General features: G+C 36.3%; 1 protein-coding gene across 1 annotated transcript in view; it reads right to left on the bottom strand.

Annotated features, from left to right (window-relative positions):
- sotv (exostosin glycosyltransferase sotv) overlaps nt 1-19,141 on the bottom strand; it is a 67,521-nt gene that overhangs the window by 36,302 nt on the left and 12,078 nt on the right. Inside the window, exon 3 of the mRNA XM_073076803.1 lies at nt 18,237-18,420. Coding sequence (XP_072932904.1) covers nt 18,237-18,420 — 184 coding nt within the window. The remainder of the gene's footprint in view (nt 1-18,236; nt 18,421-19,141) is intronic.

Below are 19,141 nucleotides of genomic sequence, written 5' to 3'. Positions count from 1 at the left end.
TATATATTCGTGTGTAAATTCATTGATAATTTGTATCTCGTAGTAGTAGTAAATCTTTCTAACTTCAGCATATTCAATGCATGATGTCACAAACTGGGGTTCTGGCTGAAGCTAATTGCAAATGCGTTGGTACTCCTAAGGACTAAGACGTTTCATGTGTAAGTTATCCGTAGGCGTTGGTACTCCTAAGGACATTTCATGTGTAAGTTATCCGCATCTAACTCATCCACCGCATCATAAAAATCATTTCACGCCAGAACTAGGTGTGGCGGTGGTATCTCCCCGGTCGATATAGGCTCTGCCACCTTTAAAATATAGAAAACTACATTCAAACATTTTTTCACGACTGCATTAAAATATTTTCTATCACTATTTAAATGTAAAGTGCAGATTTCAAATAACACTAGAATCCCTAGACAATTCCAGAAAACCCGGTCTTATTCGTATTTTTCTTCCCACAAACAAACATCTTATTGGTCGGTCTATTTTGCACTTTTTTCATACTGTAAGTCTTCCTTGCAGCTGAAAAACTATAATCCCCAGAGTAAACAAGAGGATTTCTTAGTAGAAAAATCCGTTCTTTCTTCGAAATCCATCGGGATTATTCCTTAACGAGTGAAAATCCGGTTCATAGAGCTACCTATTATAAGTAGATCTTGAAGTAATTGGGTTCGGAGGGAAATTTCAGGATATTTTTGCTGATCGCAAATATATTTCACAGATTTTGATTCATCTTCAATAGATTTATGTGAAATCTAAAAGATTTATGTTACAGAAGTGAAAATAAACTGCGACCATAACATATTTCAAATACAGATAAAGTATGTTTTAGAACAGTACGGGGTGTGACTCCTCTGAAGTCTCAACCTCTGATTTTCCACATATTGTTTATTAGAAATTAATTAAAAGTTGATTCAACGGCGACGAAAAATATACTCTTTATAATATATATATATATATATATATATATATATATATATATATATATATATATATATATATATACATATATATATATATATATATATATATATTAAGTATATGAGTCCAACAAAGACTCAAATGTGCTGTTATTCCAGAGACCTAGGTTTCCTCATGAAAAGTATGCTTTAACAAATAATACCATATAAATTAACGATACTATCATCTGTTAATGAGCAAATATTAAAGCGCAAAATGAAAAAGCTAATGAAAATTCAATACTAAGGAGAACCACAATTCCTCCACAAAGCATCTAATAAAAATATACGATGTAGTATATAAGGTAAGCTTTTTTCTACTTAAGAATTTCCAGTGGAAGGGGCATGTGTGGCATACATACAATACCTCCGTATAATATTGTAGAGCTTCACCTGTCGTATGTGTGTTATATTTGTTAATACAGACCATATCAATTGTCAGACATTGGAACATTTTTTTTATATCCTCAAATATGTATAATTTTATATAATTGTGTCCACAAGCCGACCTTTACATATACCTTTTTTTATAGAGCCTAACCTTCAAAAGGTACCCGACGACGTGGGAGCGACGCCGGGTTATGTGGGATTTTAACCGTTCTAAAACCGCTCGGTGGCCGACCTCAACGCTTGTTGGAAAACTTCAGGATCTGTTAACGACGGAACGCAACCGGAGTCCTCCAAGCGCGATGCCCCGATCGGGCTCTGCCCTGGGTGAGCAGACTTCGCTCCTCCCACACCATCTGGTGTTCACGACGGTATGCGACCACACATATTGCCGTCCTTGCCGGGGTTGCTTGCTGGAGGGTTCGAGGTCCCACTCTTGCAGTCCTCAACGCCGGAACCCCCTTTTAGTGGCCTCTTACGACAGGCGGGGGATACCGTAGCCCTATTCTAGTCCCGGAAGTACAGGAGGAGGACCTAATCATTTGTAAGAAAAATAGAATCCTTATAGTCCTTTTAGAAGATAACACGGCGAACATTTCTGCTCAACTATCGATGTTTAGTTACACACGTATTATTTACATCAACATCCATACAAGTTAAAGAAATGCGAATGAGTAGCACCATAGCACGACAAAACAATTTAATAACAAAGAAGACGAGCACTCCATGTGTAGGTGGCGTATATGGCATGTGTAATAAATACACCAAATACCTTGGCGAATACGGCGATACAGTACCAGTACCCCAAGTGAAGGCCCAGCATTACGAACGCAGTCCCGCGGCGGGCGAGGCGTTAATTAACTAAACGTTGGGGTTCAACGAAGCAGTGATACGATAAAAGTCATTACGAAATAGCATACAAAGAGATTTTGACCACGATTTATATCACACAAACATTTTGTAGTCCATCCATACTAGTTTTCCCCGTATTGTATGTGCTATGGACAGATACCAAATAATTAATTAGGCATCGAAACAAAACAGAATGATTAAATCCATTATTTAGATAGAAACTATTAGTTATTGTAGCTGCATGATGTTGTATATTTTGGAGTCGCTGCAGGCGTAGGTAACGCCCACCGGCGCGGTGTCCCTGTAGTTCCGGGAGCTCGAACCGCCCGGTCAGCAACCCCGGGATGGACGGCGGTATGTGTAGTCGCATACCGTCGTGAACACCAGATGATGTGGCGAGTTCCAAGCTCACCTGGGCGGAGCCCGACGGGGCAACGCGCCAAGTGGACTCCGGTAGCGTTCCGTTGGAGATCCCGGAGTCCTCTACGCAGCGCCGAGGACGGCCACCGGGGGGGTTTTAGTGCGGTAAGAATCCCACATAGCCCCGTACCGCTCCCACGGCATAGGGTACCTTTTGAAGGTTTCCCCCTCGTAAACAAAAAAAAAAAGAAAAAAAATGATGTTGGATATATTATGTAAATGTGTATACTTTGCCACATTGATATAGCCACAGCAACGCCCGTCATTAATAAAATCAATCTAATTATCTAGATGTTTTGACTACCAAAGATCGTCAATTGAAAATTTCTTGTGGCCATGTTAAATTTCGATCTTTCAGAAGTCAAAATTGCATAGATCATTTATTAATAGCTGGTAGGTTTCTTGTAACTGTCTTAATTTGTAAACAATTATTTGATGAATAGAAACTAAAATATATTTACTGCTGACATATTGTTTACTTACTTAATAAAGGATCGTGATCTAAAAGTTAGAACCGCATAAACAAAATGAACATTAATGTCCGTGACATTACAAAAAAACGTATCACTTAGAATATGATGCAAAATAAGACAAATAAAAAAGACAGATCTATAGAAGAAGGGATGCTTTCTTAAATGCATTTTATAAAACGCACGAATATAATTTGTGGCAAACTGGAACAGAACGGCGGTCACGAATAGAAAGAATGAGGGCTTAAACTGCTCTAATGAATTAATTTGAAGGTGGATGAACTCTTTTTAGGTTTTTCAACCCTATTTAACGAGTGCGAATTACAATTGGATAGCAATCGCTAAACGCTGTCGGGTTCACCACTAGCACGTACTTTACTTCACCAATGTGGGTTGGATCACCGTTAAGTATGCCGCAGACACTTCAGTTGTTAAAAGGCGATCAATCTATTGATGATCAATCAATGATCATCGACCATTATCGAATTTTGATCGATCAATAGATTGATTGATTAATTGAAAAAATCGTAGCACAGTAACAGAACTATATTCATAGTTCTGCATTTTACGTTGGTTACGTTGGTTTGGGGTTTAAATACTACCCACGCACCTTTTTTTTTGTTTACGAGGGGGAAACCTTCAAAAGGGTTGCAGACTAACGCAATTCACATTTAACAACACATACATAACATGACTGTAAATCAAACCGTAACCTTCTAAATACATTTATGACACTGAAACAACAAAACAAACATCTTGTTAAATGAACACTGCGGAACACAACTGCATTAGGTGTATTTATAACAACAAACTGCATTAGCTGCTGGAGATCAGTCGTTTACTTTGCAACCCCTGAGGACCGAGTTGGAGCGCATCACACCGACACGGCAGTTCAAGCTCTGTTGAACTTTTGACGGCAGTAACTTGCTGAAAGTGCACAATGGGTATTGTAGGTAGAAAGGAACCTTATTGTACAACAGAATATCACGATAAATTAGTGGGTAAAGACAATCATAGTTAATGGTATAAATTTTGGCATTTCGATATAGATTCATTTTCGAAGTTATATCTGTATTATAAATTAATTTTAATGTTTGCATAATAATGAAAAATAATGTGAGGAGACCCTATGTATAAGAGTTCTCCTAAAAGTTCTCTCAGGTGGATGAATTCTATAGACCTGCATTAAGCTAATGTGGTCGTCTAAACTGTCCTAATACCCGTTGCAGAGCAGTGCGATATAGAATTGTTAAAATTTAACATAGCGTACTTTACAAAATGTAGAGTATATCGCTAGAAAAATCTAAACCTATATTATGTCTCCTATATTATTAAAAAAAAGGTAGAACGGGGCATTTATACTATAGAATATCATAGTGAACGGGGAAAAAATAATGCGCAATAACGATGACCTAAACTCTACACAACAACACCTAAAGTACATCACTACAAAAATCTAAACCTTTTGCATATTGCTTTAATACTGAAACAACAGAGCAGCATTACATCAACGCGGCAGTTCAAGCTTTGTTGTCGATAAAACTTTTGGCGGCAATAAGTTGTTGAAAGCGTACAATGGGTTTTGTAGGTAGAACGAAACATTATTGTACTACAGAATATCATAGTGAACGGGGAAATAATAATTCGCAATAAGGATGGCTTAAACTCTACCCAACAACACGTAGAGTACATCACTACAAAAATCTAGACCCTTTGCATATTGTATAATACTGAAACAACATAATAGCATTACAACAACACGGCAGTTCGAACTTTGTTGTCAATAAAACTTTTCGTGGCAGTAACTTGTTGAAAGCGTACAATGGGTTTTGTAGGTAGAACGGAACCATATTGTTGAACGTAATAACGCGGCGATAAAATCAAAATTTGCAATAACTGAGACCGTCAAGACAATGGTAGTTAATGCTGAATTATAGCTTTCCGAGATTGATCCAGGATTCTAAGCCTGATACACACTTCTTTTATTTAATGAAAGTAATGTTCATATAAAAAATAAATTGTAATACGCTTTAACCATAAAAATAAAAACCAGTGAGAAAACTACAAGCCTGGTCCCTTAACAGTTTTGATAAATACATGATAAATTACAATTTGCATTTTGCCAGCTTGGTGCACTTTGGCAATTCTAATTCTGCAGACTCCTCTGATGGGTCTTCGCCTATAGGTACCAATATTGGGATGGAAAAAGTGATGCAGTACAACAAAAACACCACATAACAAGATAAAGATAACATGGCTAAAAATCAGATCTAAACGTTCTAAAATTGTTATGATATTCAAATTTCAAACGCGTTAGACCAGTACAGCTCAAGCTCCGTTGCCTTGCAATAAAACTTTTGACGGCAGTAACTTGCTGAGAGTGCACAAAGGCTATTGTAGTTAGAACGGAACATCACGAATAGGATAATTAAAAATTTGCTACAAGCACTTACTACGGTAGCATAGACTGTAGGTTTTACAGTTAACCCACAAGACCTGTTAACTAAACATAGATTTGAAACATCAAGATGCAATCATTGTTTTACAACAAATGGGATAAGCAGTTCTTGTTTCTTGCTTGGAGGACTAAGATAGCCTCATATACGTTAGGGAAAATTATACCTAACGTGTATGAGGCCATCTTAGTTCTCATGAGTAGTAACGCATCTGTAATCAGCTTCAGGTAGAACAACTGTTAGAGTAATATGGAATTGGTTACAAATGTCCTTGGTGGGCAATGACCACTTACCATCAGATGGCAGTCCATCTGCATCTGCATACTAGTTTACTTATATATTTCTTTCGCTCATTTTTTTAAACAGTCTCGGATACAAAATATTCGTCGCATCTGAGTATAAACATCCAAATAAAAGAACACTTTAAATTATTCCTTCGAGACCTTTTACCAGGATAAAAGTGTCCCATTAAACTAGGTCGTAATTTATCTGAGTGCAAAATTTCATACAAATCCACGCAACAGTTTTCGCGATGAGTAACAAATATATTTTTTTTCACTTTAGAAAAATATTTTAGAACGACGAGTGTTATGCAATAATGAGCATGGCCGTTTACGATTTTGAAGATTCCTGATGTGAAGTTATAAATGTTGAAAAAAAAAATATTGTTGTTGTTTTCAACCCTATTTTATTGTGAATGTTATGAGCACACACAAACAACATAAATACCCAGACTCAAAATACATATTTTTGTTTTGCCTAGTCGAAAATCAAACCCAGAACTCTATCCAGTCATACAGTTACATAACTTTTGAAGCAGCAAGTAAACAGACTTTTGATATGTTAATGAAAGCGAGTGTAGCATACATACACTACATACAGAGCGCTGCGGTTCATGAATATGTGGCCGAAACCGCACCGGACTGGACGTTAATTAACTAAATGCTCTGGGATTTTACGGTAAAGTCATTATACGCGGAATGTAGTTCGGATTTGCGCGGAAATAAAGACTTCAGGGAATATAGGACGTAACGAACGGAAAGCCCACTTTACTATTCAAACCAAGCACATTTTACGTACTTATAAACTTGAGTCTCTAAGTAGGGCTAAATGTAAACAAGTATACAAGTCAAGTAATTAAATTAATTATTATTTATTTTAGCTACCTTTAAGGGGCTTTCAACAATTATGCAACAATATTATAAGCTACGGCTTTCTCAGAAAAAATAAATGAACAACCTGTTCTACATTCATAGCCCCATAGTAGGCGTCTCTAATACATGGATAACATAAGAACATATATACCACAAGTTTTTCTTTTGCTGGAAATCGAATCACATACCCTCTACGAGCCTTGATCGTTCATTTACATAACTTTTTAAGCTGTCCGTAAACAGACTTTTGGTATGTTAATGAAAGTACATACACTACATACATCAGAGCGCTGCGGTTACATGAATATGTGGCCGAAACCGCACCGGACTGGACGTTAATTAACTAAATGCTCTGGGATTTTACGGTAAAGTCATTATACGCGAAATGTAGTTCGGATTTGCGCGAAAATAAAGACTTCAGGGAATATAGGACGTAACGAACGGAAAGCTCACTTTACTATTCAAACCAAGCACAATTTTACTATTTATAAACTTGAGTCTCTAAATAGGGCTACCTATCTATCAATTATAATTTATTCTGGCTACCTTTCAGGTATTTTCAACAATTATGTTGCAATGTTCTAGACAACGCTACGCCTTCATCGTTCCTATACATAACTTAGAAAGCTGTCCGTAAACAGACTTTTGGTATTTTTTTTTTTTTTTTTTTTTTTTTTTTTTTTTTTTTTTTTTTTTTTTTATATAATATAAGAGTAGCAGACGAGCATGCAGTCCACCTGATGGTAAGTGGCTACTGCCGCCCATGGACATCTGTAATCAACCCCAGATAGGAATAGAAGGATAGGAAGGATAGGTATGTTAATGAAAGTACGTACACTACATACATCAGAGCGCTGCGGTTACATGAATATGTGACCGAAACCGCACCGGACTGGACGTTAATTAACTAAATGCTCCGGGATTTTACGGTAAAGTCATTATACGCGAAATGTAGTTCGGATTTGCGCAGAAATAAAGACTTCAGGGAATCTAGGACGTAACGAACGGATAGCCCACTTTACTATTCAAACCATACACAATTTTCCGTATTTATAAACTTGAGTCTCTAAATAGGGCTAAATGTAAACAAGTATACAAGTCAAGTAATTAAATTAATTATTATTTATTCTAGCTACCTTTCAGGGGCTTTCAACAATTGAGCTTCAATATTATAAACAACGCTACGGCTTTTTCAGAAAAAAATAAATTGAACTAACTTTTCTACATTCATAGCCCCATGGTAGGCGTCTCTAAGACATGGATAACATAAGAACATATATACCACAAATTTTTCTTTTGCTGGAAATCGAACCCCATACCCTCTACGAGCTTCATCGTTCTTATACATAACTTAGAAAGCTGCCCATAAACAGACTTTTGATATATTAATGAAAGTACGTACACTACATACATCAGAGCGCTGCGGTTCATGAATATGTGACCGAAACCGCACCGGACTGGACGTTAATTAACTAAATGCTCTGGGATTTTACGGTAAAGTCATTATACGCGAAATGTAGTTCGGATTTGCGCAGAAATAAAGACTTCAGGGAATCTAGGACGTAACGAACGGATAGCCCCACCTTACTATTCAAACCAAGCACAATTTGTCGTATTAACAAACTAAAGTCTCTAAATAGGGCTAAATGTAAACAAGTATACAAGTCAAGTAATTAAATTAATTATTATTTATTCTAGCTACCTTTCAGGGGCTTTCAACAATTATTCTTCAATATTATAAGCAACGCTACGGCTTTTTCAGAAAAAAATAAATAAACTAACTTTTCTACATTCATAGCCCCATGGTAGGCGTCTCTAAGACATGGATAACATAAGAACATATATACCACAAATTTTTCTTTTGCTGGAAATCGAACCCCATACCCTCTACGAGCTTCATCGTTCTTATACATAACTTAGAAAGCTGCCCATAAACAGACTTTTGATATATTAATGAAAGTACGTACACTACATACATCAGAGCGCTGCGGTTCATGAATATGTGACCGAAACCGCACCGGACTGGACGTTAATTAACTAAATGCTCTGGGATTTTACAGTAAAGTCATTATACTCGAAATGTAGTTCGGATTTGCGCAGAAATAAAGACTTCAGGGAATCTAGGACGTAACGAACGGATAGCCCACTTTACTATTCAAACCAAGCACAATTTTCCGTATTTATAAACTTGAGTCTCTAAATAGGGCTAAATGTAAACAAGTATACAAGTCAAGTAATTAAATTAATTATTATTTATTCTAGCTACCTTTCAGGGGTTTTCCACAAGTATGCTGGAATGTTCTAGACAACGCCACACCTTCTTCAGAAAAATAAATAAATAACGTTTTCTACATTCATAGCCACATATTAAGGCTTTTCCATGGATATCATAAGTATTTACCACAATTCATACGCACCGTTAAAATTTTTGTTTTGCTGGAAATTGAATCCCGTACCCTCTACGAGCCTTATCGTTCATTTACATAACTTTGAAAGCTGCCCGTAAACAGACTTTTAGTATGTTAATGAAAGCGAGTGGAGCATACATACACTACATACAGAGCGCTGCGGTTATATGAATATGTGGCCGAAACCGCACCGGACTGGACGTTAATTAACTAAATGCTCCGGGATTTTACGGTAAAGTCATTATACGCGAAATGTAGTTCGGATTTGCGCAAAAATAAGGACTATTAACTGAATCTAGGACGCGACGAACGGATAGCCCACTTTGCTATTGAAACCAAGCACAATTTTTCGTATTTACCAACTTAAGTCTCGAAATGGGGCCACATGTACACAAGACATCTAATTAAATAATTTATTATTTATTTTGTGAAGTTTTTAAGATTTATAAACAACTGCGCTCAAATATTGTAGTCAACGTTATAATACTTCCATAAAAAATAAATAAACAACACTTTCTACATGAATAGCCCCCACAACGAGCTTCACTATGCCATTCTCGATACCAATAAACATACGCAAACAAAAATACCCAGGCTTTAGAGTTTAATAAAAATCTAAACGCACCGTTAAAATGTTTATCTAGCCAGATATCGAACCCAAAACTTTCTACGAGTCCTGATTGTGCTGCTGAAGCATTAAAATTCAAACCAAGCACAATTTTATCTATTTATATGTTCTAAACGTAAACATGCAAACGTATTAAATTCACATGAATATATAGGTGAAGTACATAACTTTACCTGACAATTTCACTTCAATACGTGTAGCACTGCAAATATTGGCATAAAAATCCATTTTCACTGACAAATACTAACCGGTAAATATAAAATAAAACAAAAACAGTACAAACGAAGTAAATAATGAGTAACAAGAACAATAAATAAATCAGATGTTATCTTCCATGCGTGTAATGGCTGTTTACTGTGAAAGTAACAATAAATTCTTATCGTAGATATTAAATACGCAAGTCATACTAAAAAGTGAACGATAATGTTTAATATCAAGCCTCGTGGCTGAGCAGTGTACCGATGTGATACGCAGAGGGTTCCTTCGGTCTCCGGTGAGACGGGCTTTAAGAAAGAAGTAGCTAACGACCATGTAGTCCACATGATGGTCACTGCTGACATCTAACGAATATAAAAGAGCATGTAAACTTAAAGCTGATTCCAAATGCGTCACCCGTTCTGAGGATTGGGAAGATTGCCTCATGTGTTATTAGCGAAACGCAGTTCTTCACTGATATGCAAGAACTGCTTTTCGCTAAGTGTGGTGGTTTGGTGGTGGTTAAGTGAGGTGCGCCGCTACCTTTGAGGACTAAGTTGGAACGCCTCAGAAAAGTATGTCTTCCTTACCACACCCTTCAAAACGGAACACAGCAGCGCCAGACACTGCTATTATTAGGCAGTAATAGGTGTGACGGTGGTGCCGTCGGAGTCGAACCACAAAGGGTTCTATCACCTTCAATACGTGGTACTTTCAAACTATCTAAATCCTGATAGCATTCACTAAATAAGGATTCTTAGTATGTGTACAAGTGTAGAAAGCGTTATTTTTCACACACTAAGCGTTTGATTCAGGGCATAGTACAATAAAGATTACACTTGCACAATTTATGACGTACAAAATATTCAATAACAAGAAATCCTGAACAAAAGCTAGCGCCCCACACAAACGGACGGCGCATGCACAATTACTTTCAATTTACATTGTACTGCTCAATCTGTTTCAATCTTACAACGGTGAGCATAAGCGAGGCCTATATTACTGTTTGTTCTTGATTTTCTCTGCTGAAGTACGAAAACAAATAATTGTTGCTTGGTTTGACTGAACTACACGTTCTTTCTATTCAAAAGTACAACAACTAACTTGTAATTATAATGGTGGTGGAACTCTCTGTGGTTAGTCTCCGGCGGCACCTATTTCTACCTAATGAAAGCAGTGATAAGCGCTGCTGTGTTCTGGTTTGAAGGGTGTGGTAAGGAAGACTTACTTTTCCTACTGTGGCCGACCTCAGGTAGGAATCCTATCCTATCTGATGTTGATTACAGGAGTCCAAGGGCGGTAGTAGCCACTAACCAGCAGGTCATCATCAGTCTGCATGCTCGTCTGTTACACCTCTAATTTATAAAAAAAAATACCTATCATCAAAACAAGTGTTAAAACAATTATCATTATAATTCTTCTTCTAATTTAATTTATTACCGTGAATGAAATTGTTTACGTAAATAAAACCAATTCGATATCCAAAATTATTGTTTCGACGATAAATAATTATTTATTAATGCCCCTTTCAAATATAAAATACTTAAAATTAATTTAAAATTTAAATTAGAATGAAAAATATTCACCATATTTCTGTAAACAAAGGCAGATAAACTTAAGAATCGCACTACAAGGAAACAAGTGAACATTGCTTGGTTTTACTGAACAGTTACCACCCCACACAAAAAGGCGTCGCACCGACAATTACCACTTTCAATTTCCATTGCACGATTCAATTTGTTTCAATCTTCCATTGAGTGGAGACTGGCAAGGGGCAATATTGGTTTTTGTTCTGAGTTGTTGTCATAAATAATAAATAAAAGCTTGTAAAAGAACACTCTCGCATGTAATTAAAATTATACTTACTGTATCACTTGTCTACACTAATATTATAAAGAGGACAACTTTGTTTGTTTGTTTGGTTATAATGAATAGGCTCAAAACTACTGGACCGATTTTAAAAATTCTTTCACCATTCGAAATCTACATTATCCACGAGTAACATAGGCTATATTTTATATGAAATATATTTGATAAATAGATTTTGAGGCGGTACAAAGTTTGCCGGGTCAGCTAGTAAAATATATTAAAAGAATAAGCTGATGGTGTCACACAAGGAATCCGTACTGGCATACATACTCGTAGGTATCGTATCGACACATACAAAGTCTTATACAGCCGTCTTTGCCAAAATCAAAATTTAAATTCATCATTTACACTTCACTCTGGCCAGAAAATTAAACGTGTATTTTTTTTTTTGTTATTCACGAAAATATGATAAAATCAATTAAAGGTAATTTTAAAACTTGTCTGAAACACCTGTCTACATCAATTCTAATTAGTATTTTAAATTATTTTGTCTATTCGCACTCGACTCGACTTCGACTAGACTCTACTAGACTCCGCCACTGCACATGGCTACAAAATCCTTATCCGAACCAAAAATACATTTACATAGCAGTCTACTTTGTTCGTACGTCAACGTGAACAATACTTTCAATTTACATTCCACGATCCAATTCGCCTCAATCCTGGCCTGGAGATGGCGAGGCTATTGTTTATGATTGAATTTGTTTCTATAAATAGGCAACTGTTGTTCTCTTGAAGGAAACCGCTTCCTTATGTACACGGCACTTGGAGTTGTTCTATTCTAAATAGTACAGTAGTAAAAAGGAAGTGGTATTTTATATAGTACCTATTACGTTCAGTAGTAAAGAGTATGTTTAAAAGACACTTCCTTAATCGTGGATGCGATTGACTTATACAAATACTGGACACGGAAAAACAACCAAATCGTTCGAGATAAATAGATCAAATTTTGGCAATTTCTGCGTAGTAGAAATTCAAATTCAGACTTTTGTAGACAAAAATGGATAGATTATTAATACGTTAGACATTTGTCTGGCCGGGGATTAGAATCGGAACCGTATCAGACAGGTCTTCGTTGCGGCTTTAACATAATTAACAATTGTTTTTAGACGAGAACTTTCAGGCACGCAGATTTTTTAGATAGTAAACAAATAGTAATTATATTATTAAATTAAAAAAATATATAAATAAAAACGCTTTCTACACATACAGCCCTAAACTAGGATTTCCTGTACCGTGGGTGCTATGGACACACATAGACAAATACACAAACACCCAGACCCAGACAGAAATCTAAATTCATCATTAAAATTGTTGTCTGGCCGGGGCTCAAACCCGGGACTCTCTGCGCGTCAGACCGGTATGGTGACCGCTCCGACACGTGGTTCGATCTTCAGATCAGGGCATAAAAAAACTTACATTCACACCAATATACTATCACAACAAGTTTCCTGGTTCCATCAACGTTTCCCGCATTAAGCAATTTTCATGAAAATTCAACACTGTATCGGAATTTTTAAGACTGATCAAAATTCAGCAAAGTTCAAATCGATGCCTAAAATTATTTAGGAATTGAAGCTACCGTGTAGTCATACAAAACAGTCAAATTGCTACCTACTGACCTGGAGGCCTATTCTGTAATCACAAGTCCGTATTTACACGTGGTCCAAACTTTCGGGTATTTATTATCGCGATGTACTTTCGGATGTCGTTACATGGGCTCGAACGAACGAATGAATGATTTAACAAATTATTTTATTCAAAATACATTATTTACTACTTTCCTTCGTCGTTTATGCTTTTTATAACCACAGTTATTTAGTACGGCTAACTCCAAGATATACATAATATATTTTCTACAAAAAAAATAATTTTACAATAAACAATTTCGTTAATAGAACTGAAGCTATTTCAGACTACACATTTTTATCGTTTAAGTTTTGTTAAATATACATTCAATAGATTATTTTATGACATACTTGTTTACACAGATATTCTTTGATGGTCTGTCCATACTTTTAGAGTAAGAAAATTCGTGATAATCATAATTTGTCATTTGATAGCAATGCGTCTCAAGCCGATCCAATATATCAGCAGTCCGAAGTATCGAACACTTATCAAAAAACTTTTAAAAGTATGCGAAATAAAATGTTTCTTTTTTTCTTTCAAATTTGGTAAACGTACAGAATAGTCCCCCCGGTCGAGCTACCGAAATCGTGCTAATACAATTTCTGTACTCAGTTCAATAAAAGTTCTCCGTTCCGTTGCTTGAATGGTTCAATGAAAAGGCCTCAGACTATATTTATGAATCTATTTGATCTATTACACTGAAGGTCGCCCGCTGTACCTACATTCAAAGTAGGGATGGCGATTCTTTCCGAAAATATCGATTCTTGAATCGATTCGAATCAAAGTGTAATATATCGATTCACAAAAAAATCGAGACCCAAAATAATTGATTCTCCAAAAATAAGCAAAAGTAGCGAAAAAAAAGTCAGCAGGACCAAACGAGCACTGAATGCGTATCTGTCAGCAAAAAATAAAAAATATCTATATAACATTCAACCAACTTCGAAAAGATCGACTTTCGATCTTCTAGGATTCATCGAAAGATCGATCGATCCATTGCTGGAATCGTTTTTTTTATCGATTCTTCGATTACTCGATCTCAGATCGCCATCCCTAATTCAAAGCGGGTCAAGAGTCTATTATTCGTGGAGACTTGGTCCTGAAGCATTGTTGCTGCTGTAAAAAGTAGAATCTGGTTTTACTCAAGTTGTTTTGTTGTGGTTTGATTATGTACATCTATATATACGTGTATGTATGTAATATATTACACTAATGTAGCGACTTAGGAACTATAATGCATGACAGGACTAAAACTTTCAGTTAGGTAATAGGTTTAGTGTGTACGTTCAGCTTCACTACACTAGTAAAGGTGAACATGGAAGTTGCGACATGAAATATAACAACACTATAAACAGCTATAAACATATTGGAAAATATTTCATTGTAATATACGAGTATGTTATAATGCCGTTAGATGCTTTTCAATCAAAGATGTGTAAGCAAGATAAGCTTTGAATGTGTGTCACATCCATAGCGTTTCTTGATTTTTCATTGTTGTAATTGTAAGTAATGAAAATCACACAATCGGTGAATTTGACACTCATTTAAAAGCACTCTCATCCACGTATAACGTAAAAAATCAAGCAAATTTTTGTTCTTATTGAACATATTATTTACGATAAATTTCGCATAAAAATAAATATGTTGTAAGCAATATTACTTAGTTATTTATGAAAGGATTCCTTATGACGACTATGTGTATTTATAAGTACATGAATGGACGTATATTATAATGAAATCATAGATATTTTTAACTCGAAAATGTTTGGAGTTCTTGGGTGAAAAGGAAAAATCCTTGAAACGTCACGCGCGGGCGAATCCCGGCTCTTTGAACTGCCATCATATAAGATGGACCTGAATAAAAATGTTGACGTCACAACACAACATTATGCGAATTTTTATGAGTCTCATATTTTGTATATTTCTGGTAGCTCCGCAGAAAATGTGCTGCAATTTTTGATAGCTGGTACGATAAGTTTTGTTTCTTAATCAGATTTTACTATCCATCCATCCATCAGCCTTTGGTAGTCCACTGCTAGACATAGGCCTCCCTTAGTCTGCGCCACTCCGACCGGTCTTGGGCCGTCTGCATCCAGCGGTTACCCGCCGTCCGCTTCAGGTCATCAGTCCACCTGGTCTAGATTTTACTAAGGAAATGTTAACTAAAATTTATTAATAATTCGACAACAGCACCTCCACTAAAGTGTCTTTATGATTTTTTCTTCCTTTTGGAACATCACGGTCAAAATTTGGATAAGGTAAAGGGTGAAAGGATTGAAGGTAGTAAAACCAGTGAAGTTTGATCGGGGAGGCACCACATCACACCACATCCATGTCTAGCTCAGCAAGTTTTGCGTTTCGGTGGGAGAGTATAAAATTACGGCTTACTTATATACGAGGCAATAATTTAGTCCTTCGCATTGTTAAGGCGTTTGTGATTGACTTCAGGTAGAACCCCTGTTTTATATGGAGTTGGCTACAGAAGTCCATGGGCGGCAATGACCACTTACCATCAGGAGAAAGGCTTTCTTGTTTGCCACTCCAATCTACACTAATATTATAAAGAGGTAAACTTTGTTTGTTTGGTTGTAATGAATAGGCTCAAAAACTACTGGACCGATTTTAAAAATTCCTTCACCATTCGAAAGCTACATTATCCACGAGTAACATAGGCTATATTTTATTTTGGAGAAAAATAGGGTTCCGTAAGATATTTCAGAAAAGCAGGCGGAGCCGCGGGCGACCGCTAGTCTACTATAAAAGGAACGCACGCAACGCTTCATGTCTATTTGCCCTTCATGCATATACATGTATGAACACTACATATTCACACGCCATACTCCTTTCACATATTCATAGTATCATATCATAAAATATACAAAGAGACGTTCTCATAAGCGAATAGTCGGCAAATATAATAAAGACATCGCTGCAGGGTACAAAATAGGGAACGAATTGGCATGTGGACATGTTTATTACTTCCTACAGGATAATCGTCTTAGGAATACATATGAATCGTACAACGTACAAGCCTTGAACGGGAACAATACCGTTTCCTTTGTGATATGATCGGAACACTTTGTATGCTTCTCCAATAGACCATAAATCTAATAGACCATTTCGGATATCGTCGTTTAGTGGATTAGTAGTAGAGTACCGTACGCTTAGTAGAGTAGAGTAAGAGCTACCTACCTTATGCGACGAGTACGTATATTACTATGATAATATATTGGACGCGCGTGGCGGAGCGGTCACCATACTGGTCTGACGCGCAGAGGATCCCGGTTCGATCCCCGACCAGATAGATATCTAATCGATAAATTAAGGTTTCTATTTCTGAGTCTGGGTGTTTATGTATTTATGTCTCTGTGTGCGTCCATAGCACCCACGATACAGGGAACACATACAAATAAACTTTAAAAATGGCATTTTAATTTTCAAAATTATTTAAATTGAAATGTCCGTTTGTGATACCAAAACAATTGCCTTTTGTTAAGCTCTTAAGCCCATTTGCACCAAACAAAAAATAAACATTTTTTTCTGTTTGTACAGTCAATCATGAAATGCGCTAAACCATTTTTCGGGATTTTCGGATTTCGGCATAGAAAATATATAGCAACGCAATTTTCCAAAAAAATAATTTTATTGCGTAGAATAGCATATTTTGACAGGTATCAGCTGGTTCGTATTACTGTAGATAAAAACGTTAACACGCAAGTTATAGAAGAAAATACTATTTAGTCTGCTTTATGTATGTAGATGTAAATTAACTCTAATATAAATATTATATACATAGTTTTAATATACTACGATAACCTTCCACATAATAACAGTGTTTTACCAACGGAAGTCGTTACCTAAAGGAATTTGCTTAAACATTTAAAACTCAGAGCAATTAACATTAATTAAACGAACTCCAGCTTTAAACAAATAACTAAACAACAAATTCCCAAGGAAGCAAGGAGGACGACATTCTGGAAAAACGACATTTGGCAACAACAGTACATGCATTAATAATTGGCCAAGTGCGACTCGAACTTCCACACATAAGGTTCCGTACCACCAAATATTAATTTAGTTTTATTTTTTATTTTTAGTTTTTGTTTTCATAGCAGCTATAGAAGGTAATTACATAACATATTATATATTTTATTGTTAATATTCATTGTTATAGCGGCTATCATTATTCATACTCTGTAAAATTTCAAGTGTCTATCTATTGCGGTTCAACAGATAGACGGACAGTTTTTAACCTATGGGTACGGAACCCTAAAACGAAACAAAAACTTACAAAGGCCAGATTTGCGAGATTCCTTCACCACACCGCGTTTAGTTAAGGGGCAAACATCTGGCATTCCTAAATTGGACAACGCTATGAGACAATGAAAATAAACTAAGGACGCATAAACTGCATATAAGTACCAACTAAACGTCTTTGATATTAGGTGGTTGTTGTATTTTATGAAATACGCAAGATTCATTTTACTCCTGTAAGCAAAATGAGAAATACCTAGCACATTTATCTAACAGATTCCTGCCTATAACAGTAGTGTTGCCGTTATTGTGTTCCATAAGTTTTGAGGGGTGTGTAGACATCAAGATTAGCATCGCCTGTGTGACCGACCTAGGGTAGAAAAACAATCCCACGACTTCTTGATAATCCCACCCAATCCTACTGCCAATAATGCATCCATGTTGACATCAGATGCCCATGTATGGAATTCTTCTTTGCTACATCAATTTCATAAATATCGATAGCATATCGAAGCTTTTGACTAATCCAAGATAAGATATAAAAAAGGAACTCACAAGGCGGTGGCTGTTTCTTCTGATTGTTCCACACGACGAGTATCTTCGCGAGGCTGGGCGTACGGACCAGCTTCCTCACCAGGGTAAAGAGACTCTCCACCCGGTCATACGTCAGGATGACCGCCGTGAATCCGGGTGACTTTGGCGCAGTCACCGGCAGAAATAGAGGATTGACTGGTCCATACTGTAAAGAGATCACAAATTTAATACATGGAATAATTATAGTTTTAAAACTAAAAAAACACGCTAAAATCGTACAAGGAAAATCATTAATCCTGACAGAGAAAGGGAAAAATTGTTAAAATCCTGTATAGTTATCGGTTCTTGATAAGTGTTCAAATTCTCAAATTAATCGGACCGTTCAAGGTGGGTAAAAATCGAGTTAAAAGATTCCGTTACATACATACATACAGGTCAAACTAATAAAAGCGTGGTAAAAAGTGAAAAACCTTAATATGTAATAATATAATAATACATGTCACTGAATTGAATGCGATAAAACTTTGTGAGCGTGTAAGAATACATCTAGCTTAAAATTATAGTATAATGTAATTGTAAAAACATAATTATTTTTTGGCAGAACATCTGTTCAGCTCACCATTTTTTTTATAAAGAAAAACGAGGTTTTTACACAACAGACAGAATATGCCCATAGAAGTTGTAACCTTTCACTGGGGCCATCTGATGACACGTTGCCAAAGTTTTTGCATATTCCAAGTACCGAGTTAATGCATCGCTGTTTAAAAGCTATTTGTGAGACTTTTTTCAAGAGTCCCATGTGACATGGGGTTTTTAATCGGCAGTTAAAGCTTTTTAAAAGCACCATATTCCAGACTTTTTTTGTAATGGTAAGTGGTTTCTGCCGTCCATGGACATCTATAATCAACCCCAGATAGGACTAGATA

The sequence above is a fragment of the Epargyreus clarus genome, unplaced genomic scaffold, assembly GCF_041222505.1.
Source record: "Epargyreus clarus isolate Ecla_fem2 unplaced genomic scaffold, WU_Ecla_fem_2.2 ptg000009l, whole genome shotgun sequence".
In the NCBI taxonomy this organism is placed as follows: Eukaryota; Metazoa; Arthropoda; class Insecta; order Lepidoptera; family Hesperiidae; genus Epargyreus; species Epargyreus clarus.
The sequence above is the reverse complement of the archived record's forward strand: the minus strand, read 5'-3'. Positions and strand labels throughout refer to the sequence as shown.